At 40.4% G+C, this 24,218-nt stretch overlaps 2 protein-coding genes across 4 annotated transcripts in view; one reads left to right on the top strand and one right to left on the bottom strand.

Moving 5' to 3' along the window:
• Positions 1-1,419: 1,419 nt before the first annotated feature.
• XPA (XPA, DNA damage recognition and repair factor) lies at positions 1,420-23,227 on the top strand. 2 transcript variants are annotated; one of them, XM_077912631.1, is made up of 6 exons: positions 1,420-1,606; positions 3,945-4,055; positions 8,410-8,515; positions 9,038-9,203; positions 10,864-10,981; positions 19,801-23,227. In XM_077912631.1, the coding sequence occupies exons 1-6, from the start codon at positions 1,435-1,437 to the stop codon at positions 19,947-19,949; spliced, it is 822 nt and encodes a 273-aa protein (XP_077768757.1). In that variant the 5' UTR covers positions 1,420-1,434; the 3' UTR covers positions 19,950-23,227. The 2 variants fall into 2 exon arrangements, with proteins under 2 accessions (XP_077768757.1, XP_077768758.1); XM_077912632.1 differs by lacking the exon at positions 19,801-23,227 and adding an exon at positions 13,527-13,775.
• Positions 22,894-24,218, bottom strand: part of NCBP1 (nuclear cap binding protein subunit 1) — a 37,411-nt gene continuing 36,086 nt past the window's right edge. For both annotated transcript variants that reach the window (XM_077912624.1, XM_077912625.1), the window contains one exon: positions 22,894-23,422. In XM_077912624.1, the coding sequence (XP_077768750.1) occupies positions 23,309-23,422 (114 nt within the window). In that variant the 3' untranslated portion in view covers positions 22,894-23,308. The remainder of the gene's footprint in view (positions 23,423-24,218) is intronic.

Raw genomic sequence — 24,218 nt, 5'->3', positions numbered from 1 at the left:
TCCAGGCGCCTCTTGATGGTTCTTTGATGTACAAAAGTTTTAAATTTTGATGAAGTCCAAATTATCAAATTTTTGCTTTTATTGTTTGGGATTTTGGTGTTATATGGAATTTGAGATTTTGTCACCTGGACAAGGTCAACAAATAGGAAGAGAAAGGAATCTGTGGGGTAAGGAAACAGGGATTGCTTGAGAGATCTCTATCTCCATTCAACCAGAAGATCTGAGCATTTATCTGCTTTATATAATGTTCTCCAGATTTAAAAAATATATATTAAATATAGATTATATTTATATATATTAAATATACTAAGTTATATTTAATATATATGAATAATATAATCAACAAATTAGATTAAATAAATAAATTAATAATAAATAAATTAGAACCACTAGGTGGTTCTGCTAAAATTTTAATCATTGAAAACTAGTGTGAAACCTCGGTGTTCTGAAAACTAGTCTTTAATGATATATGTAATAATTAGAAGATAATGGGCCTTCTGGTTTCATTTGAAATTTCGTTTGTAATAAAAAAGCATACGTTTTTGGGAAAGCATGCAATATTTCTTGCAAAATGCTCCATTTACCACACTTTTGGGAAGTCAGGATTTGACTCAAATCCAAACCCACTGTCTACCTGGTGGCATTTCATCCGCACTGAAGGAATATTTCATGGAAAAGACAGCCAAGTTCGTGCATATCAGCTTTGGTACCCCTGATGTCATATAGCGGGTGAGAGTTAGAACCCAGGGTTTCCCATTTCGAATCTAAGGCTCTGCCCCCTAGGCCATGTTTTCATAATAAAGTCAGAAGAATCATCTATGGGGCTTTTTTGACTGGCACTGCTAGTACTACTAGCTGCTATTATTTTTGGAAGCTTTCTATATGCCAGGCGTTGGGCTGGACACCTTGGCCGCTAATCTATCCAACAACCCAGGAAGCGGTCTGTCATCATCCTCGTTTAGCTCCTGAAGAAATTTACCTGAGGTTACGTAAGTTGTTCAAGCAACCAATGGTAAATGTCAGAGCTAGAACTTAACCCAGATTTGACTCCAAAGCGTATATTCTGGACCACCAGGCAAGACCAGGATTTTGAGGAGGACCGGGTCCTGGACACCGCCCTCAGCCCCGCCCCTTCTAGTTCCCTGCCTTGACGCTGCGCAGGCCCCGCCCCCTCCTCCCGCCCCGCCCCCTCCTCCCGCCCCGCCCCCTCCTCCCGCCCCGCCCCCTCCTCCCGCCCCGCCCCCTCCTCCCGCCCCGCCCCCTCCTCCCGCCCCGCCCCAGCCGCCTCAGGTCGCGCAGGCGCTCTCCTTCTCAGCGGCCGCCGAGCGGAGTCGCCCGGGAGGCGGTGCCGGCGTCCTGACCGGGCGCTGGGCGGGCTTCGGCGCCAGTGCGCGTGCGCGGGGCCGGAGCCTCGGCTCTCCGGGGCGTCTGGAGATGGCGGCCGCCGGGGGACCCTCGCCGGAGCCGGCGGCCTCGGAACCGCCGGCGGAGCTGCCTGCCTCGGTGCGGGCGAGCATCGAGCGGAAGAGGCAGCGGGCGCTGATGCTGCGCCAGGCCCGGCTGGCGGCCCGGCCCTACCCGGCGACGGCGGCTGCGGCTCCCGGAGGTCTGGGCCCTGGCGGCGCCTGCCCCTTCCCTCCGGCGCGGGGGAGGCCGCTCCCAGGGCCGACGCGGAGCCCAGAGCGCCAGCGGTTAAGCGCTGGAGCCCGGGCCTCCTCCCTGCACCCAGGTGGCCCCGCTCCCCGCTGAGGTTGGGGGATGCGGCCGCCCTCACCGGTCGGGGCGTCCCAGCCGGTGTCGGGCAGTCGGGCTGTCGGTCGGCGCCTTAGCTTTCCCTTTCCGGCCCCGCTGCGCGTCCAAGGGCCAGGGGTGGGCCTCGCATATAGAGCGTTCAGGCTCGTGGCCCATTTCGGGGATCACCCCGCACCGCCCCCGGGTTCATCCCCGTCACCAAAAAGGCGACTGCGCGCGTATTGGGATCCTGCACCTGCTACGTGCCGGGCACCGCGGGCAAACGGACGCGAGCGACTGGCTTCGTGAGGCTCTCTAGGGTAGCACCTGCTGTGACTCCCATCTCTCGAGTTAGCTGACTTGTTAACTTGGAGATAATCAGGGCAGGGTTGGGGAGCGGTGATTTACTGAGGACCAGAGAAGGAAAGGGATCTGCCTGTCCGGTTTCATCGCGGCGGGTTCACAAGCTAATCAGGACTAGAATGGAGCGCATCCCGTCCCATACTGGCTTCTTGGCCTTTTCCTGCCACCAACTGCTTCTGTGCCAGGCGTCTGTTACATCTGTCTGAAATTTATCCCCCCCGCCCCCTTTTCTTAGGGCAGCCCTTGACTGCATGTCTTTCATGTAGGTACCTTTATGTCCTATAACTTTGCACTGTCGTCTTCCTTTGGGCACCTAAAATAGTTTGGTGGACATGCAGTTTTTCAAGACTGCCTCTATGACATGAAGTACACCTGTTCCTAAAGCTACATGCTATACTGTGTTGAGCGTACTTTAGAGCTGTGTCATCTACTACCCCTTTTCATCAGCCAGAAGAAAAGAAAAATGACAGGAGCTGATAGCATGTCTTGATATTCATACTGACACTGGATCTGCCAATTCTAGCTACTTTGGAGAGTTCTGGTTTCATCCTGTTTTCTAGTTTGTTTTTTTTAATTCCTTTCTCCAGGGTCCCTGGGTGGCTCAGTGGTTTAGCACTTGCCTTCAGCCCAGGACGTGGTCCTGGAGTCCTGGGATCGAGTCCCACATCGGGCTCCCTGCATGGAGCCTGCTTCTCCCTCTGTCTGTGTCTCTGCCCCCCACCCTCTCTCTCTGTGTGTCTCATGAATAAATAAGTAAAACTTTTTCTTTTTTTTTTTTCTTTTTTTAATAGAGAGAGAGACAGAGACAGAGACACAGGCAGAGGGAGAAGCAGGCTCCATGCCAGGAGCCCAACGTGGGACTCGATCCTGGGTCTCCAGGATCGCACCCTGGGCCAAAGGCAGGCACTAAACCGCTGAGCCACCCAGGGATCCCCAAGTAAAACTTTTTAAAAAAATTCCTTTCTCAACTTGAGATGTTCTAGAGTCAGGACGAAAGTTGTTCATTTGCGTTAATTCATACTCATGATTTCACCAAGCTTTGTAGATCTGTACTAAATGGCTGTGGAATGGATGCAAAAAAGAACATAGTATTAAACTTCTGATCATGCAAAGCAAGGCAGGCTGAATATTCTGTTAGGGCACTTATCTGAGAACTGAACTGAACTATGCTGTAACATGGTATACACCCTGCTGAGCTTCAAGGAGTTCGGTTTGGACCAGCTGGAGTAGTCGAGCCCATAACTTGAGCAAGATACTGAACAATGCTCAGTCATGCCAAGACAAAGCCCCATTTCTCTCTGCTGCTCTGCCTGGATGTTTCCCCTGGCCCTTAGCACCACATTCTAAGCAACTTCTCAGTCTTTTCCTATGTGCTTTAGCCTATGTGCTAGCGCAGACATAAAATGAAAATCTTACAGTAGGCTGAAATAAAAATACTGAAGACAAATCTCAGCACCAAATATGATACTGAAGCTTCCAATCTGTATGTGATATATTTCTCTATTTATATTTAGGTCTTTGATTTTATTCTAAGTGGTGGTTGCATTGTAGAGGTGTTACACCTCTTCCTAGATGTTATTTCTCAGTTCTGATTGTAGATTCTTGTAGATATTCTACATACATAATCACATTATCTGTGGATAAAGACTGTTTTTATTCCTTTCCAGCCTATATGCCCATTTTATTTTCTTACCATTGTGCACTAGTTGGGTCCTTCAGTATAATATTGGGTAGAGGTGTTAATAGTGGACATCCTTGTCTTGCTTGATATATATTAACCTGTTTATGCACAAAGGAACATATGGGCTTACCTAGTTAAGCCATTGACCACTTTTACTTACTTTTCATAGGTATGGCTAATGTAAAAGCAGCCCCGAAAATCATTGACACAGGAGGAGGCTTCATTCTGGAAGAAGAAGAAGAAGAAGAACATAAAATTGGAAAAGTTATCCATCAACCAGGTAGAGTGTATTTTCAGAAACTAGGTATCTAGATTGGTCATTTTGAGTAACATGCATAACTCTTTGTAAGTTGATGTTAAATAATGCTATACTTGTCAGTGAGCAGGTCAGCTTTGTAAGAGGAATGCACTTTGGCAGTTTTGCTAGTAGATTAAAAATTAAAGAGATTTGGCAGTGATTAACTTGTAGTCTGTGTACTTAGGGTTGATGCTGTTGTTTTATAATAGGCAGGGACAGCCAATCTATTAACTAATAGTATACTCAGTTGTCTTGATAGGGTGAAATGAAAAGCCAGAACCCAAGAGATAAAATTTAGGACATTCTTTTATTAGTTTGGAGGGATATATATATATATATATATATATATATATATGTATATATATATATTTATCCTTGGGGAAGCTTAAAAAACCTATTTTAGTTTTAGCTGTGGCAACAGAAATGTTATATGTTCATCGAGGTAGATGAGAGTCCTGTTCTATTGCACGTTTTCAGAAGCTGAGACCGGAAGGATTAAAATATTTGTTCAATTTGGATGCCATATTTAAGAGGGATATTGACAAGTGTATAGTGTCCAGAATAGGTTGGTCAAAATGGATGTCTTCAAATTGACATGTGAGGAGGAGTTGCCAAAACTGGGTAGGTTTCACTTAGAGAACACTTTTAACTGCCTGCACGTGTAAGAAATGTTTCTCTGTGGAAGAGAGATTATACTTATGATTTGCTTTGGAGGGCAGAACCTGGAGCAGTGGGTGACAATTACAATACAGTGAGGGAGATCTCAGCCCAGTATAATGAAGGAATACTGTGCATATATTTAGCACTGTGGCACATATATAGAATAGAATGTTGGCACATATATCATGTGAGTCTCGTGGTGACTCTGTGAAATGGAAAAATATCCTAACCAAGTGAATTGCCTCTAAGTAGCAAAGCATTGAAGGAGTTCAGAGATTGAAAGACCTGATCAGGATATATTACAGAAGCCTTGGATGGGAAGGGAAGGCATTGAATTAAAGACCTTTAAAGTCCCTATGATTTTATGGATATGAAGTCTCATTGTAACTTTTGTCTGCAGATTTTGCACTCAGCTGTGGGCTATAAAGCCTATACTTTCATTGAACAGATCACATAACAAATATTTATTGATAACCTATTGTAATGCCTTCCTGGTTAACTAAGGTATACATGTGGCATTGGCTGTTAATTCACACATTGATGCTGTGGCTACTGCTTGCAGATAGTGAATTTGTGGAAGTTAGAAAGGTGTGTGTTGGTTTGCAAACTGGCCTGATACACAGCAGGCAAGAGGCTGAAGGAGTTGGCCACTCCAGATTGGTAGGTGGCAGCTTTAATTAGCAAGGGCACTTATGAGGCTTGTCTTTGGTGGCTGCAAGATGAGTAGACTCTGAACCCACCTGCCAAATCTTAATGATGCCTAATACAGAGGCTTAACTGGGTTCAGTTGCATATTCGGGTCAGATGGCCTCAATGACACCTTACTCTCTCAAGGTTTGTCCTTGGAACAGCTCCTATTGTGGGGCTGGTGGACAGAATGAGCATTCCAAGAACAAGGTAGACGGTGAGGAGTCTTGGATTGCCCAGATCCGCCTCATAGGTCAGCTGGCCATCATGTCCTCTTGATTATTTCCTTCAACAGTGTCCCCTTTGGAAGATAGGTTAGAAAAGGCCCTCATTCTTTGGGCTGACTAAGCCTGAGCCAGGCTTCATGGCTTACATAGTGGTCATAGATTGCATTTTAGCCACTGTTTGCCCCCCTGGCCAGATGCCTTTGCACAAGGGGGCTTGTACAACTTTATGTGGCTGACCTATGTGGGTAGAAAAAAACAAGGGGCCAGATTGATATTTTCTATCATTTTTTTTTTTAAAGATTTATTTTGGAGAGTGGGGGAGGAGCAGACTCTCCTTACCCTGATCATGAAGTCCGCCGCGGGCTAAGACCCATGAGATCATGACGTGAGCAGAAATCAAGGGTCAGATGCTTAACTAGCTGAGCCACGCAGGCACCCCCCCCCCATCAACTTTTGTTCATTTTTAAAGAGCTTCCACATAGCTGAGAGAAATAAAAATTATTCAGACCATTAAATTATATGGGTCATTTGCCTATAAAGCAAAGCCTATCAAATGCTTTTATAATCTAGAACAGAGGTTCATCAGAATCACTAGGAAGGTGATAAGGGCAAGCGGGGGTGAAGGTGATTGATATGGACTTCTAGTTGTAAAATAAATCATGAGGATGTTGACTAGTAATATTATCATGCTGTGTATTTGAAAGCTGCTAGGAGAGTAGATCTTAAAAGTTCTCATAAGAAAGATTTTGTGAATTATGAATGGTGACAGATGTTAACTACTTATTGGGATAATTTCACAATATATATAAATATCGAATCATTATGTTAGACATCTGAAACTAATACACTGTCAGTTATACAGTGTATACATACATACAAGTATGTTATGCAGCTTGAAGGGGCTCCTGGCTGGCCAAATCTGAGACAGTTTGAGCACCAAAGTAATTAAGGACACTACTGAGTGATATGCCATTGGAAAAAATAGGATCTGTGAGTCTGTATCAATAACAAATAAGTAGGTGAATGAATGAATGGTGAGGAGGGAAGGTTCTAGCAGTAGCCTGCCAATTTCCACATGGTAAATTTAAAGGGAGTGATGGGAGTAGAAAAATCATTATTCTATACATTTAAATTTTTTCATTATAAAGACTTCTAAAATTAGGAAAATGCATATTTTATGACTTGATTAATAATGTTATGCAGTATGGAAGGGTGGGGGTGAGAGGATAGGGTAGTTGGGCGACAGGCATCAAGGAGGGCATGTGATATGATGAGCACCAGGTGTTATAAAAGACTGATGAATCATATCTACCTCTGAAACTAATAATACATTATATGTTAATGTACCTCTGAAACTAATAATACATTATATGTTAATGAATTGAACTAAAAAAAAAGGCAAAAAAATTGCAAATTGTAATGGAAGAAAAAAATACTATGCAGTAGTCTCCTAATTGGTATTTCAGACCATGGTTTTTCTCCACTCTAACACGTTCTAGTAATGGAGTTTTTGAAGCTCTAATTTTGACTGTATTTTTAATTTTCCTGTGGTCTGTAGCTACACCTTGCTAATATTTTATAAGGAAGAGAGATATTTTTGTTAGAGTTTGGAGATGAGTAGAATGAAGGGAGTGGTGGTAGACTCTTAACTGACCTTGTTGTGTTGGAAGTAGGTAAGGGAAGACAGTGATAGGAATGTGTTGAACTAGTTGTGAACAATTGATGACTCTCCTTGCCACTGGGAGTTGTGGCAGTTCTCAGAGCTGGGGCTTGGCAGTAACAATCATCCTAAAGATTTACTAATAAAACTTTCAGACTAATAGAATAAAGATCCTTAGCTAGGTATTTGAAGTCCTCAAAAAAAAAATTGAGCTTTACTTTTTGTATGCTGGGAGTTGAGGATATATAGCTAAATATAATGTCCACCCTCAAGTTTACAGTCTCATTGTTGAGATCAGTGTATTGCTGTTTATGGTGATGGTAGGGTGAAATGGAGGGGAGAAAATTTCCCATTTGTAAGTGAATTCTGTTTTGTCTCTCCTAGTGTTGACTTGCTCTTTCCATGTTCTATATTAGTGCCCATCTTCTCTGTCTGTAGGCAGCCGCCTCCCCTCCCTTCTACTCTGGGACTCACCTCCTTTGTACTCTCAACAGTATGGTGGTAGGCAAATAATGGTCTCCAAAGATGTCCATATTCTAATTGCCATGGAACCCGTGGTATATTACCTCAACTTAGCAAAAGGGATTTTGCAGATATGATTAAGGTTAAAGACCTTGAGATGTGTGAGAGATTGTTCTCTACTATCCAGGTGGGCCCAGTGTACTTAGAGGTACTTAAAAGTAAAAGGCAGGAGAGAGTCCCAGGGAGGTGTGATTATGTAAGAAGCCAGAGTGATGTGAGAAGCTCTTACTGCTGGCTTGGAAGATGGAGGAAGGGAGTCATGAGTCAAGGAAGGCAAGCAGCCTCTAGAAGCTGAAAATGGTAATAGATTGTCCCCTAAAACTTCCAGAAGGGAATGCAGCCCACTAAGACTCATGTCAGACTTACAAACTACAGCTCTCTAAGCTAATAAATTTCTGTTATTTTAGCCAGAAGATTTATGATGATTTGTTACAGCAGCAATACAAAATACATGATTTTGTCCTTTATGTAAATATATTTGTGTCAGTTATAAAGTATATGCTGATAAACTGAAGATAGGAGAAAATATGTTCTAAATCACAGAAAAGGAAACTTAAAGAATTAACCTTTATTTCTTTAGGACCTGTTATGGAATTTGATTATGCCATATGTGAAGAATGTGGTAAAGAATTTATGGATTCTTACCTTATGAGTCACTTTGATCTGGCAACTTGTGATAACTGCAGGTACTTATTTCAGACAACGTTCTCAATTGCTAAAGTTTAATGTTTGCATTTAAGGTTTAGGGCAAAACAATAATTAGATCCATTTGGATTTAATTCTTAGCAATTACGATTTTTGTTTTGGGTGTTTACTAAAATTTCCATGGTATCCATTTTGCCAAAGAAACATAGGAAGCTTGTGCTTATCACAGTGATGATATGCCACATAAATAGGAAGGATGGCCCTGGTTCAGCTATAGATCCGTCTTCCTTCTTGCTGTGGGCCTGGTGGGTCTACCATCTCTTGGTAGCAGGTTCCTAACCGTCCTCTTCCTCCGGCTGCTCAGGATCCCCTGTGTATTGACATGCTGGTTACTGGACTAGGGTCTTTCTGTTACGTTTTTTATGCTGCTAACTTGACCATGAGTTGAAGGAAAACTATTTTAAAATCATGTTTTGTCATGCATGCCCCTAGGTTGTTAGACTGTTTGAAAACCTAGTTTATTTAAAATAACTAACATAGTACTGGACTTGATTTGTTTTCAGAGATGCTGATGATAAACACAAGCTCATAACTAAAACAGAAGCCAAACAAGAATATCTTCTGAAAGACTGTGATTTAGAGAAAAGAGAACCACCGCTGAAATTTATTGTTAAGAAGAATCCTCATCATTCACAATGGGGTGATATGAAACTCTACCTAAAATTACAGGTCTCTGATCTGTTATATTATAATCAGTCATTTTAAGCCCTTGGTCAGGTGAAGTTTTAATGGTAAACTAGTTATAATTAGCTTAGTTTTGCTTCCTGTGTTGTTTTACAAATGAGTCATAGTCCTGTGTAATGACATTTAATAACATCTGGTTTCACATTTTGGTGTGGTACTTTGGAGCAAATAAATTACTATTAGGTAATGTTACTAGTACAACTTGGGAACTAAGTTGGACCCCATTTCCCTACCCACCCACACCCTCCAATGAAAATCCTAGAAAGTTTCAGGAACTTCACAAATGCCTCAATCTAACTTCACTTGGGAAATACTCCTCTGGAACCGTGTCAAGTGTCCATGTAACTCTTCTGTGTCTCAGATTGGCTCTTCTCACCTTTTTGTGTTGTGGTGATATGCAGAGTTGGTTACCCACTTAGTGTGAGTCCCTTGAGTCACAGTCTCCTGCACTACAGACGTTATATTTCTGTGCCATTATATAAAAATATATTGATAGACATTGCTTTAGAGCAGGTTAATTGGAAAATACTAGAAAATCCCAGTAGCTTCAAATAAAATTAAGAAACTACATTGTAAAACCAATCATTTATTGAATTTTATTAAACCTTAGACCCTGTCAATTAGAAGATTCACCATTAAAAAAAAAAAAGATTCACCATTATTTTATGTATCAGTCAAAATGAAAAAATGCCAACCCAATGCTTATTTGTCACTTGGAGCTTTTATACTTACTGAAATAGTGCCATTAGAGTTATTAGAGGTTTTTTTTTTTTTTCTATATATCCTGCTTGTGCATACATAAATAGGAAAGGCAGGTACACCAGATTTATTAAGGTAGTCCTATACTTCTTTGCATTCAGAGTCCAATTCTGACATACTTTTGATTCAGCTGTTACAGCACCAGTAAGCAGTTTGCTGCTATGGTGGCATCCTTAGGGTGTTAAAGTTTGGAAATGTGATGTTTTAGAATTTAGGAAATGCCAGTATATCACTTGATTATATTAGGAAGAAATTTGAGTTTGGCTCTCTTGTTGAGAGGTCCTGAGCATAATTCTTTGTACCTGTGTTAATCTAAATGTAAATAAGTATAAAGAGTCAAGAGATTGTAATGCAAAGTTTTAAAACTAGAATAAATACTTTAGGTCATTCAGGTACCAGAGTTATTTTTTTTTTTTAAAAAGATGATACCCGAAAGACCAGAAATTAGTAAGAGACCGGGGAGGAGTGGAGCAGTCTGGACTGGTTCTCCGCAGTGAGAGGTTTTTGGAAATGATCTCATGTGGAGATGGGCTGTGGCTAATTGGTCTGCAGATTTTTAGGTGAGTGTGACAAAACTCATCAGACCCACTGACTGCTGGTACTTCTGTGGATTCATGTGGAAACAATGTAGCAGAGAAGCAGTTAGAGGAAGACTCTTGTACTTAGAGTCTGAGCAAATGTTTACTGAAGGTCCTGTAGGCCTAGATAGAGGTGTTACTAAAGCTGTTTCTTAGCACTCTTTAAAAAAATCTCTTAAAAATTTCAAATACTTATAAAATTGCCCTTGAGTGAGATCACGTTTTGGTGTCCATGGATTTAATCATTATGACTTTATAATACTTAACGACTGAATCACGGCTTATTAAATCTGGATTCTGTGTTGTAGATTGTGAAGAGATCTCTTGAAGTGTGGGGTAGTCAGGAAGCATTAGAAGAAGCAAAGGAAGCTCGACAGGAAAACCGAGAGAAAATGAAACAGAAGAAATTTGATAAGAAAGTAAAAGGTAAGTGGAGGGGCACCTGGCTGGCCTGGTTGGCAGAGTGTGAGACTCTTGATCTTGGGGTTGGGAGTTTGAGTCCCACATTGGGTGTAGAGATTACTTAAAAATCTTTAAAAAAGTAAAAGTGGTTACATTGATCTCATGAAGGATTGTATTTTATTGACTTGCAGACAGACTTTAGCTAAACAAGTTGTTCTTGTTTAAAGATCTATCACCAGTAGATTGGAATGTTTTTCAATAGACTGAAGAAAGAAAAGACAAAGCTTGCTCTCAGTAGGTTGGTATTTAAGGCTCTCAGTGCAAACCTCAGAGTACTGTAGTTCTAAAAAGTGTGTAAGTCCTCCTCTCAAAGTGAATTATGTGTTTATATAGGAACAATGATCAGACAGATATCCTTGGTCAAGGATTTGGTATCAGTTCATGGCATCATATGACTAACAAGGTTATGAAAAGGACATCCACCAGCAAACTTAATTGCTTAAAATGCAAAAATTGTGCCTGTTAGTCCTCTAATTTAGTGGCTAGAGGGAGTCTTCTCACATCAGCGAGTCTAATCATTTTTCTTCTATATGTGAATAAAAGATCTAGAAGGGTAGAGTGACTTGTTACATAGATATTAGCGAGGTGGGACTGAAAGCAAGTTTTCATAACTGAACATCTCCATTGGTACATTCATTCCTCTGTCCATACATTTGTCTATCCATTCCTTTCTCCATCTATCTCTTTTTATGTCCATCCATTTGTGTATGCATATGTGCAAGTAGTCATTCATCTGTCCATCAGTGCGTCCGGTAATTAGTGTCCACTGTGTTCTAGACACTGTGCTAACATAAGTGCTGGAGTCAGGCTTAGTCAGAAGACAAAGGCCAGTAAACCTAAAATCCTGTTGGAGTGTGATCAGTACCGTGATAGTGGTGGAGCAGTAAGAGCCCTCTGTGCTAGATCACAGAATCCCTGGAAAGAGTCTTACATGGTAGACACTAGTGTTCTTCATATGGTAATTGTAGAGTCCCAGTGTGGTGTAGGGTGTATATGGATAGCATGTATCTTATGTATGTACAGGCTTATGCATATCCATTTAAAATGAGTGTTTTAGCCAGAATAAATAATTTTGCTTAGGTGTTTAGGATTTAGAAGAGATTTTGGAAGATAGCTCAGATGTATTAAAACAAAAATTGAGTGTCAGCCTGCCTTGTTTCTTCTTGTGAGGGTATTTTTTTCGTCTTCTCATTATAAGATTAATTCATGTACAGTGCAGAAAAGTTGGGAAAGTCCAAACTTGTAGTAGTCTCCTGCCCAGAGACCATCAGTAGTGATGTCTTAGTGTCAGTTTGTCTAGTTCTTTCCTATGCATGACTCTTTAAAAATATTTCATATAAAAATGGAAGCACTGTTGGACATTTATAAAGTTTATCAAAACCTCATGATAAACATCCTTACACACAACACATCTTTATAGAAGTTAGAGTTATCTAAGACCTCAGCTCCTGAGTTGGGGGGTAAGCACACTTCTGTGGCTTTGTTAGATTTCTTGTAGCAAACTGCCATGTAAAAGCCTTTCATTGAAGAATCTTCCCTAGATGAGCCACTGCCGTACCGTCACTGAGAACACGTGCAAGGACCAACTGAGAGGCTTTGGAAAGATTTCTTTTCAGTTTGGTCCTTTCCTTTCATCTTTTATTACATTATGTTCCACCTCATGTTTTAGCTCAGCCCTCCCTTCTTCCAGCATCAAGGAGAGCCTCGAAGGATAAAGTAACAGAAGCTTCTTACTGGGCTTGAGAGGGGAGGGCAGAGTGACAGACTAATTACAGACCAGGCTGGGGTTTTTGGTAACTCCAACTACCTGCATTGCCTCCACTCTTCCCTCTCTGCTGCCTCTAAAAGTCACTTTTCTGATGGTATTTTGGTGCAAACAGTAGTAAATGGATAAAGAATTGGAGACTTAGACCTACAAAATGATGAAATACTTTAAAATGGGGGGACTATATGTAATTTGTATTTAGATACTATTTCTGTAATTTGGTCAAGATATCATGTAAATGTGGCCAAGTTCTTATAATTCGACTAATAGTAAAAGATTATAGCATCTGTTTTATACTTTTTCTATAAAACTTAAGATAATCCTATAGATCAAATTAGTATAAATAGAACAGTTCTTTTAAGATTTATGTAATTTTTATAGGTATTAGCTTAAGGAAATGTTAACTCAAATATAACTGGCTGTTTTCCCCATGGTATTACATTGCTGCTATTAATCACCAGATAAAACTATGGATTTCCCTCTTCCTTAAAGAGTTCAAATTTGCCCTGAATTTTTTTCTGGACCCTTGACACTGGTTTCTTTAATTGAGTTCCTTTCTTGTTGGAATGAAGCATGTCTTTTTGAGGAAGTTTTTCTGAGTGGTGTTTTTCTTTTTCCTTTGCATATGAGAACCTGAGAGCTCTCTGTTGTAAAAACAATACTCCCCTGTCTTTGGTGTTTCATGTGCAGAGGTCAACACGGTACCCTCTTTAATTATGGCTTCTTCTTGTTGGTTTACTTTAGAGGTTGGTGAACATGTTCCAGTTCTCCTGACTAGGCCAAAAAGGGCTGAGAGTGGAGTAGACACTGTAGAGATTAGAAACAAGGAGCTTACCGTGCAGTTTGCTCAGAACAGAGAGGAATAAAAGCAAGTCTAAAAGTTTTTTAGTTGAAAAGAAATTGGAACCTGGTTCCTCTTGTTCTTCTGATTTTGATCCACAAAGAAGCTGACACAAAGCTTACTTCCTATGGAAAGGTAAGAGATTACATTTACCTGCTTTTAGAATGTGATCTGCTTGAGAAAGAATTGGTTTTACTACAGAAGAAATTTAAGTATAAGTAGTATTAAAGTATTTATATATAAAAAAATAAAGTATAAATATAGACAAAGGTTAAAGACAAGAATTGTCAGCAAATTCATATTGTTATAGATCTCTTAGATCTAAGAAGGCAGAAGTAGAAATGATGGCATCACTCCTGCTCAGTTTAACTGAATTTCAAAAAAATGCAGTGTGTGCTGGCTCTGCTATTGGAAGAGAACTTTCATTTGGTACAAATACACAGAACGTTTGGGCTTGCATGCCTCGCCACAGATAAGGTGAAGATAAGACTTTTCTTTAAAGTTACACTCCGTTTTCTTTTATTTAGTACTGGCAGAGGTAAGCCTTCTAAAGATGAAAAATTATTTCTATTTGTTACTATTCACTTTTCCCCCCAAAAGAGGAGGGTAGGAAAAGCCCTCTTTGGGGCTCTAAATGTGTGGACAGTTTATATGTGGGGCCTGTGGTTATATTTATGACTGTTTTCAGGCTTCTCTCAGTAGAGTTTGAAGGACACAGTTCCATGCTTCTCTGCTTCAGTTTATGGAGGACAAGATAAGATCAAAGCATCATGTTTTTTGAAATCTCCCTGATTTTTTTTTTTCCCCTCTATTTTTTTTTTTTCCTCTAGTTAACAAGAGGCACCCTAGGTCACAACTTCCTGCCCTTCCATTGAATATTTAGAAACGTTTGGTCTCTCTCAGCTCCTTGTCCTATCAGTTTACCTCATAAACAGCTTTGGGGTTCTTTGAATACAAGCTGATGCTTTTACAAAATTAAGATACTAAGGCAAATAAAATACAAGTTTTAGAGTGGCATAAATTTTTCATTGAAACAAGGATTTAGGGGAAAACAACTTCAGGTAAAAATATCTATCTGAAGATATCCATAGCAAGGACTGGTTAGCAGGAACATTTTTATAAATTTCCCCAGAGGTAGTCCACAGCTTTCTGTGCTGTGAAATTCTAGACCAGCAGGACTAGGAGGTTGTAATAGAAGCTGTTTTGTTCTCTAGCTCCACTAGACTTCAGTGCTGCTTGGCTCGGGAAGGGGGGCTTTCCCTCCCCACCCCACCCCATCCCACCCCAGGGCTCCTGAGCTCTCAGGGCTAGTGAGTCTTTCCCACGTCTAGGCTCTGACCTTTCTGCCTCCCTCTTCTCACTCAGCAGTAGGGCGTGACCTCTACTTTCCAAAGTTTTAAGTGGCTTAAATGAAGTAATTTAAAACGCTCATCTTTATTTAAAAACTTGATGTCACCAAATGGTGACATTTTGCCACATCTTTTTACAACACACACACTCGGTTGACCATTTAAAAGTTGCTTGAGAACATTGTGATTAAATGTAATATTAGGGCAGCCCTGGTGGCACAGCGGTTTGGCGCCGCCTGCAGCCTGGGGTGTGATCCTGGAGACCTGGGATTGAGTCCCACATCGGGCTCCCTGCATGGAGCCTGCTTCTCCCTCTGCCTGTGTCTCTGCCTCTCTCTCTCTGTGTCTATGAATAAATAAATAAAATCTTAAAAAATAAAAAAAAATGTAATATTAACATAATGCCGTTGTCCGATGTGTCCTAGACATCCAGTCGTTCTGCTGTCCCTCACGGCTTTTTAGTTGTTGGATCCAAGGGCCATTCAAAGGTGATACTGTCTGTACTCTTTCAGGACTTCAGCGGTTTTCTTTTAGGACTATTTTTTTGGAGACCACCACCTGTTTTGCAGAACGTCCTTATTTAGGTTTATTAGCAGTTTATTTCCTCACAAGTAGATTCTGGGCATTTTTGGTAGGAGTCCTTCCCAGGTGATGTGGCTGTGTCATGTGGCACATGCTCTCAGCTAAGAGTCCTACTGTGTCATCTGATGGCTCGGTTGAGGTGGTGTCTGCTAGGTTTGCCCATTGTCCAGGTGCCCTCTCTTTGTAATTAGTAGGAAATCTGTGGGGTCCTCTTAGGTACTGTGTGAGCGAGCATCTTCTTTCTTAAGTCTCGCTCATAGGTTTTAGCACACGGGCATGATTCTTGCCCGAGTCTGTTGTTACTAGGCTGGATAGAAATGGTGATTTTCTATTTCTGTTATTCTTTCTATAATTATTTGACTCCCTTTAGGAAGAGCTTTTCAAGTATCAGTTGGATTCATGGATTCTTCTTCTCAAATTGGTATTATAGTCCAATCCTGTTCATCATTCTGAAACTTAAACGGTCTCCCATTTGGCCCCTTCCAGCTAACTCCTGACTTTCTAAGTTTTTATTTGGAGATAAGTTCAGAAAGTTCCATAAGATTGCAGAGATAAGTATAATATAAAGGACACCGCTGTATCTTTTCCCCAGACTGATCTATTGTTAGCACGATGCCTGTTGTGTCATTGTACTCTGCATGTGACACTTGCCGGAGCTGTTGAAGAGGTGGTTGCGCGTCAATCCCTCCCCCACTCCTAGTGCTGCAGTGCGTGCTTCCTGGCAACAGCGTCCCTCGCAGGACCAGAGTGTTGTAGTGAGATCTTTATCTCCTGTCATCCAGAGTCTAGTTCTGTTACTTCGCCGAGTAACATCCTGTGCAGTTTTTCATTATAGCTCAGGATCCAGTCTAGGATCAGGCATTGCTTGGCTCCAGGTACACTCTTTCTAAATTTCTTTATTCTGGAATATTTCCACAACCCCTGTCTCTTTTAACATTGACATTTTTGAAGAAGTTTCTTCCTTTCCCCGTCTTGCCTGTTTAGAAATGTTTTTCATTTGGGGCTTTTCTGATGCTTCACAATGGTTAGAGTCACATTATGCATTTCAGGAGGGAGGTTGTACATCAGTGACTTATTTCTTAGGGTATCCTATCTGGACACATACGTCCATCAGCCTTCCATAATAACGTTACTTATTTTTTATTATATAAGCAAAAAAAAAAAAAAAAAAAAAAAAAAAGGTTATGGGCCAAATATCTTGCTTTTCCTCAACATCTCCCCTGAGATTTAGCATCTATTCATGGATGGTTCTTGTTTGAACCAGTCTTTAGTATGCTCTTTGCAAAAATGGTTTTTGAACTTCAGTGCTCTCTCCACATTTAGCCAGTTAGAAGTCTGCACTCTACAGCATCCTCTCTGCCATGTATTTATTATTGGTATGGATGCATGAATTCCTGCTCTTCTCCATGGCTTTTGGTTCATTTCTGTCCTGTTTTGATGTCTTGAAGATTTGGGCCAAAAGGAATCTTCTGTAAGCTAGCTCCTCTGTCCTTTTTGCCATGTCTTCATTGTTGAGGACTTCTACTTTATAGCGCAAAACATGTGCGTATCTGTTTTTTTTTTTTTTTTATATCTGCCCCATGTGTTGTAAATTAACACCTTGAGTTCACACTCATATACCCAGTTCTAAATTCAGAATTTTAGGGCTCATTCTTTTTCTTTCCTTGCTTGTAACTCCCTTCTCTGACATTGAGAAGAAACCTGATTCGTATTATCCTTAATGTAGTCATTTGATTGACACCCCAGTATGTAATTCCCATCACTGTTGCTAGTGGCCTCCACAGTAGGGAGAGCCTCCTTACTTTTCTTGGGCTCCCTCATCCCTACCGCAGATGCCTGCTTTACCTGCTATACTTAATGGCTTTAGGACTAGTGTTCAAGGGAAAGAAGGCAAGAAAATGGTAAACATACCAGTATTTTAGTACTTCCTCATTTCCTAGCATAAGTTTTTCCAGGAGTGTCTAGTAAATACTAAAGATAATGGTTTTATTTCTTACCATTATTCTTGATGGGAAGAAAAAGCCATAAAGTCAGTAAAAACCTCATGTTCAATTATGACCAATTATGGATAGCAAACTAGATTTTGTTGTCTGTATTCTAGTGTTAAGCAAATAGTTTTCTTCTCCCTCTTCCTGAGTTCACATAACACTCAAGTTAGGTGGAGGTTAGCTTAGCAGGGACTGGGATGCAGTAAGATTTTGAGAGCATTTTCTCAGTAAAGGAAACGTGGCTAGGATACCTTGTATCAGGGAAGTATTGGAACTCAAACAGGAGACCTCTCCCTGTCATCGTCTGAAACCACGAGGCATCTGTGCTGGTCAGCACATTTCATTTTTTCTTTAGAAAATAAGGTGAAAAGGGCAGCCCCGGTGGTGCAGTGGTTTAGCGCCGCCTGCAGCCCAGGGTGTGATCCTGGAGACCTGGAATCGAGTCCCACATCAGGCTCCTTGCATGGAGCCGCCTTCTCCCTCTGCCTGTGTCTCTGCCTCTCTCTTTCTCTGTTTCTCATGAATAAATAAATAAATCAAAAGTAAAAAGGCATTCCAGGTATGTCTAGAAAAAATTAACTTCTTCAGAATGTGACAGATGTGGGAATAAAGATGATTATTAGGAAAACACAATGTTCCCTCTAGTTTGGAAACTGTCTAGAGGTATGTATGTTGAAGCTTGAAAACAGTGGTCTCATGAAGTGCTTCTCATGGAGGTGAGTGGGGAAAAAGCAGCCCAGCTTTAGTGGTTGGTCACAGGAACCTGAGCTAGACAGGCCTTTGGGTTTGACCTTAGGCACGTTTGTCACTTCTTTGGGCCTTGGTTTTCTCATGTTAAAACTGAGTGATAGTTGTACTTCTCTCAAAGGCTTTGAGGATTAAATGTGCTTATAAAGTGCTTAGAACAGTGCCTAACAGGTAGTGCTACCTCTGTTTATCCTTATGATACAATAAAGTCTGAAATACAAAGATTCAAGTATTTTGATACTAATCATGAGGAGGATTAAATATGTGATCACTTGGTGTACAGTGATTTTTGAGATGTAACACTCTTCCTTAGGTAGTGCTGTCAGCACTTGATAGATCAGAATAAGAAAAATGTCAACAATTAGTGTTGCTTTTTATTCATTAAACTGGAAACTGAGGAGTTATTAGCTTGTTAATTTCCAGTTAACACTAAGCATTTGGTTTCTTCAGGCAATATAGTGTGAACTTTTAAAATGTGATTGGCTCAGTTGCTTTTCAAAGCATCCAACATTTTATTTTTTATTTGGTTTTTAAAAAGATTTACTCACTTGACAGAGGGGCATGGGAGAGCACAAGCAGGGGGGAGTGGCAGAAGAGAGGGAGAAACAGGCTCCCTGCTGAGCTTAATGAGCCAAAGGCAGACCCTTAGGCAGCCGAGCCACCCAGGCACCCCTCAACTGTGTTTTTTGACATTTTAACATGACACAGTGGAGAAAGTTCTAAACTGTGGAATATAAATGACCTGAGGTCACATGCTATTTTTGTTCCATTTCCCTACCTGCGAAATAAGTAAAATAAAAGCTATGGTTCTTTTCCAGATCTTGTTTTTGATTCTTATATTTAGGTTGTACTTTGCAATAATTGGCAATCCCTCTCCTAAAATACTGCTCTCATAAGGAACTGAATGGACTTCAAGTCAGGTACATGGTTTTTCTAAGATGAAACACCAGCACAGTAGCAGAGTTCTTGGCTTTCTAGTTATCTTGCTTATAGAAGCAGCCCCTCACACGCAACTGTGAAATGCTCCTTTCCTGCTATGGCATTTTTCTTAGCTGCTTGAACAAATGCCATTTTTCTAAATCCTCTTTTACTAATCTTCTGAATTTGTTTTACTGTCCCTCTAACCCACTTACCCATTTCTGTAGCTCCCATTTCACGTAGCTCCAACGAGTAACTTCACAGGCCAAGTTGGCCAATGTTATAGAATCAATTTTTGTTATAAAATTAATGTAAACCCTATTAGGTTTATTTTTTAAAAAAAGATTTTATTCATGAGACACAGATAGGCAGAGGGAGAAGCATAAGTGGGACTTATATAATTTATTATATTATTATGTGGGGAGCCTGAAGTGGGAATCGATCCCGATCTCGGGATCACACCCTGAGCTGAAGGTAGAGGCTCAACCACTGAGCCACTCAGGTGTCCCTCATAGAAGACACACACACTTCATAGATTTTGGGTTTCAGCTGAATAGCATCACTGAAAAACTGGCTTTTGTTTATTTTCTTAGAATTACGGCGAGCAGTAAGAAGCAGCCTGTGGAAAAGGGAAACAGTTGCTCATCAGCATGAATATGGACCAGAAGAAAACCTAGAGGATGACATGTATCGGAAGACATGTACTGTGTGTGGCCATGAGTTGACATATGAGAAGATGTGACCGACTAGTTGTCAAGTGTTCACAGATGAATGGACCACTCGTGTAAATAATGCTTCAGGAAGAAATTTGTATGTTATGGCTTAAGAGCAATTTTCAGTTACAGTCCAGCAGGTCTGGTTGTGGGCAAAATACTGGGTCTACCATAGGGATGGGAGCTGAGGGGTTGAGTAGGTTCAAAAGTTAGAACTAAAATTGAGAACTAAGAAGCCAAACCCAACCCTAGACTGGAATTAGGAGGAAGAACTTTTATGAAGGGCAGAAGCAGCTGAAACATATTCTTCTCCTAGGAAACAACGCGAATGGTGGTAGATACTGGGCCCCAGAGGCTAACGAGTCTTCTAGACTCTGTCTCCACATGAGGGGGTGGGGAGCCGTTGTTGGCCATGTCTTGACCAACAGCAGCGATTGAGTTGTGCAGTCTGATCATGTTTTCTGTATCCTTATGGTTTACTACCACAGGCCCTAATGTCTGTGTCTATATGGCCCTTTTCAAATCTGGATTAAAATGGAACAACAGCCATATTGTCTCCTATTGATCAAAAAAGGTACTAAGTTTATCCTAACTTAACATTTACAGAGCACTTACTGTGGGCCGGGCAGGTGTGATGCTAAGTGGCTTACAGGTATCCTCCTTTAATCCTGGGAGGGAAGATAACCTCTGTGTTTACTAAGCATTTCTAAAGGAAGTGATAACCTACACCCGACAGACATTGCCCCAAACATCTGGAACAGGCTTAGTCAGTTTTGACCGTTTTGTCAAAAGGATTACAAGGTAGTTAGAACTAGTAAGAGGATTTGTGCTTGATTACAAGGTCTGTGCATTATTTTTATTATTACAAAACTTGTTCAAGTTAAACTGGGTATTTTCAAGTTGTTCTTTACCGCTTTTTTTAGTCCTGTTGCTACAAGCAGAAGAAATAGGTTCATTTTCCTTTCCAGATCAATTCTGGAGATTATGCTTGAAGGCAGGCAAGTCCAAACAAGTCCAACTCAAATAGGCTTGAGACTGTAATTACTAATTGTTCTGAGAATTCAGTATAGAAATATTTACTATATTAGCCAGTTTTTTTTTTTTTTTAAATTATTGATTCTGTAAAAATTGATTCAGAATGGGCAGCAAGACCATCCTGGGACCACAAGAAAGCTTCCAGCTTGATGACAACAGAGTAAGGAGGGTCTAGGTAGCTGACAACAATATTAACTGTGTGGGAGATAAAGAGCCGTTGAGCCATAGGACCTAGGTGGTTCACATTCCACTTTTTAGCTGTGGGCCTTTCTATCTGCTGGCTGGGCATAGTCACTCAGGGGGATGGTTTCTAAGGATTAAATATGGTGAGTCTGTGGCACGTGGCACACAATAGCAGCTTGTTAATGAGCACATATTCTCATCAGGACAGTATAATTCTAGATTTGTCTAGTTTCAGATATGCTTCTATTCACTCTTTCATCAATTTAAGATAATCTCCTATCCAGAGAACACCAACAGCCCAATGTGCTCAACCCAGGTTGGCATGTTCCTCATTTCTCATTTTCAGGTATATTTACAGATTAGTAAATTTTACAACAAAACAAACTACTAGTTTCCAGGAAGAGCAAGTAAACTTACTTTCATATGAACTACTGCCTGAATTGTTCCTGGAAGGGAGATTTACAATCAAGGAAAAACAAAGCATATGTTCACTTTGACAAAAGACATGTTAAAATGGGAAAAATATTAAATGGCATTGATAGAGTATTTAACAGAATATTGATTTGTTTGCAAGGTACAGTAGTGACCAGCTATTCTTTTGTCTGTATGAGGTCTTTAGTGGGGAAAGCAGCTGCTGAATGTTTTTGCTCCTACACCTTTTTCAAAATTCAACTTCCAGTTTTTTTTCATAAACTTAGCTGCCAACTGTAGAGAGTAGGGTCACATCAGTGAATTCTTGTTGGAAGCAATACTATACATGAGAGGACCCAAGAGAAAAATCCCTCTAGAATTCAGATCAAGCAGGTTTAACTAGCCAAATTCTGCAGGACACTGGGACAGGACTACAAGATTACCCAAACCTTAACTAGTTATCCTTTCGGGATCTTGAGGACAAGAGCCATGTCTAACTGATAACTGTGGGATGAAGGAAACCAAAAGAATATTTAGACAAGAACTTGGGCTTTAGTCCCTTTTTTTGCTAGTACCTTGCCATATGCACCCTTAATTCTGTGAATAATAATTTTTTGTTTTAAATGATATGGTATTTAAAAAACCTAGGAATTCTTATTTCTTGAGTGGACTATATTTTATAGCCACTGTGATATAAACCAAAGAGATTGGATAACAATACAAAAAATGCTAATGCATCCTAAATTTATGATGTAATAAGCTAACAATACCTATGTTGTACAAACGCACAGGAAAACTACTTACCAGTTGTGGGGTTGTTGAATTTTTCCTAAGGTTTAGTGAGGCCTTAAAATGTCAGCAACTGGCAATGTCAGATAATCCCTTATACTTGCATATTATTTTATGTGCACTCTTATTATCTCAGTTAAACTTTAATGCCACATAGGAAACAGGCTCAAGAATTAGTAATTCTACAGAACTTAAAGCAAGTTCTGTAGAAAGAAAATCCAAACCTACATATAATTTAAAGTTTTAGCCAATCTAGCTACTTCTATTTCCACTGTAGCATGTACTTCACTAGTGGACCTTGGACAAATCTGTCTCCAAGACTAGAGATGCCCAGATGGCTCCAAGGTAACAGTTCCCACACCTGCCTGCACCCTGGAAATTGTGTGGTTTAATTTAGAAAATAACTGTAAAGATTTTGGGTAGTGCTACTCTGAGTAACATTTATTAATAAGATACTTTGAAGAGTGGGAGAATTCCAAGTGAGGGAAGTACACCTTCAATAAGAAACCACCAACTTTAAAGTAGATTGAGATGATAAATCATGAAATACCAAAGTTTAAAAAACATTTTGAGTTTTATTTCAGCCATGTTAGGTTATCCATGAGCTGTGAAAAGCTATGCTACTTGATAGTAAACCCACCAGTTCTATATACTACTTTGTAAGCTGGACCTCTAGTGTTCACATACCTCAAATCACTTATCTTTTGTGCCTTAAGGAGAAAATACCAGAAAAGTTGTATGTGTCACATATATAATACATCCTATGGTCATCGTCACATTGTCAGTCGGGAATTTCTGCTCTGTAGGGGTAATCAAAGGTGATCACTGCTATATTCTTCACTGTTCCCCCCCACCCCCCTTTAGTAAGTCAAAGGATGCTACAAGAAAGCAAGCATTCAAACCATCAAAAAATAAGACAAATTATTTTGAGATATTTTAAAAAAATCTTGACAGGGGAATAAAATGACCCTTAGGCCTGTAGGGCACAGAACTGCTGGAACACAGCCAGGATATGAGGGTCTAACTCAGCAGTGAAGAGCAGGTTTTCCAGGGTCACCATGTACTGCTGGATTATTTGGTGATGCTGTGGACACAAAAAAGGGGATTTTAGGTTAGGAAAAAGACCATGTAAGCAATCTTGCAGAACATTTTGCTCAGAAGCCTGCCCATGTTGTTGGAATGATGGGAAGGGATAGGGGAAAAAAGTCGTTATGCTAGATAGGAAGAGGGATATAAAAATGGGAAGGATGTCAGTAACTTAGAAAAAACAACTGGTCAGAACTGGATTTCAACATAAATGTAATTCATGCTTCAAAGCAGTAGCAGCTTCTATTACAGACTAGGTTCAGTTGGGTCTCTGCTAGTTAGAACAAAAGATAGTAGGACTTTTTAAAGGTAGCCCAGGCAGGGACTGCTCCAAGATTAAAAACCCAGGAAAGAGGATTAAAAACATGGTTGCTGAAACATGAGAAAAGATACTTTGCAATAATTTTCCTTTTTTTGCTTTTACTGGTTAGAGCATCTAAGATTTTTGTTTTACAAAAAGATAACATCACTGGCTAATTCTCTAGTAAGTATTCTATAAACTAAGAAATCCAAACTTCATTTTGTCTCTTAAAAATAGTTCATCTATCTCACTGACAATTCCTGACCCGTTGAGCCTACGTGGCAGGAAAAATGTTAGAAAATGAAAATCTCTTCTATGCATGACTGTACGACTTGCATATACTAAGATCTCTACAGGCTAGACCCAGAGAACAGCAATTAAGAGTCTGAATGATAGAGGACCCATTTAAGCCTAAATATTCTGATGAGCAATAGGAGCAAACGGACATTAAAAGGGCCTTCCTTACAAGTACTACAAAACCTCCTGACAAATC

Source organism: Canis aureus, chromosome 10 (assembly GCF_053574225.1).
Source record: "Canis aureus isolate CA01 chromosome 10, VMU_Caureus_v.1.0, whole genome shotgun sequence".
NCBI classification, from domain to species: Eukaryota; Metazoa; Chordata; class Mammalia; order Carnivora; family Canidae; genus Canis; species Canis aureus.
Note: the sequence above shows the minus strand (reverse complement) of the source record. Positions and strands in the feature narration are given on the sequence as shown.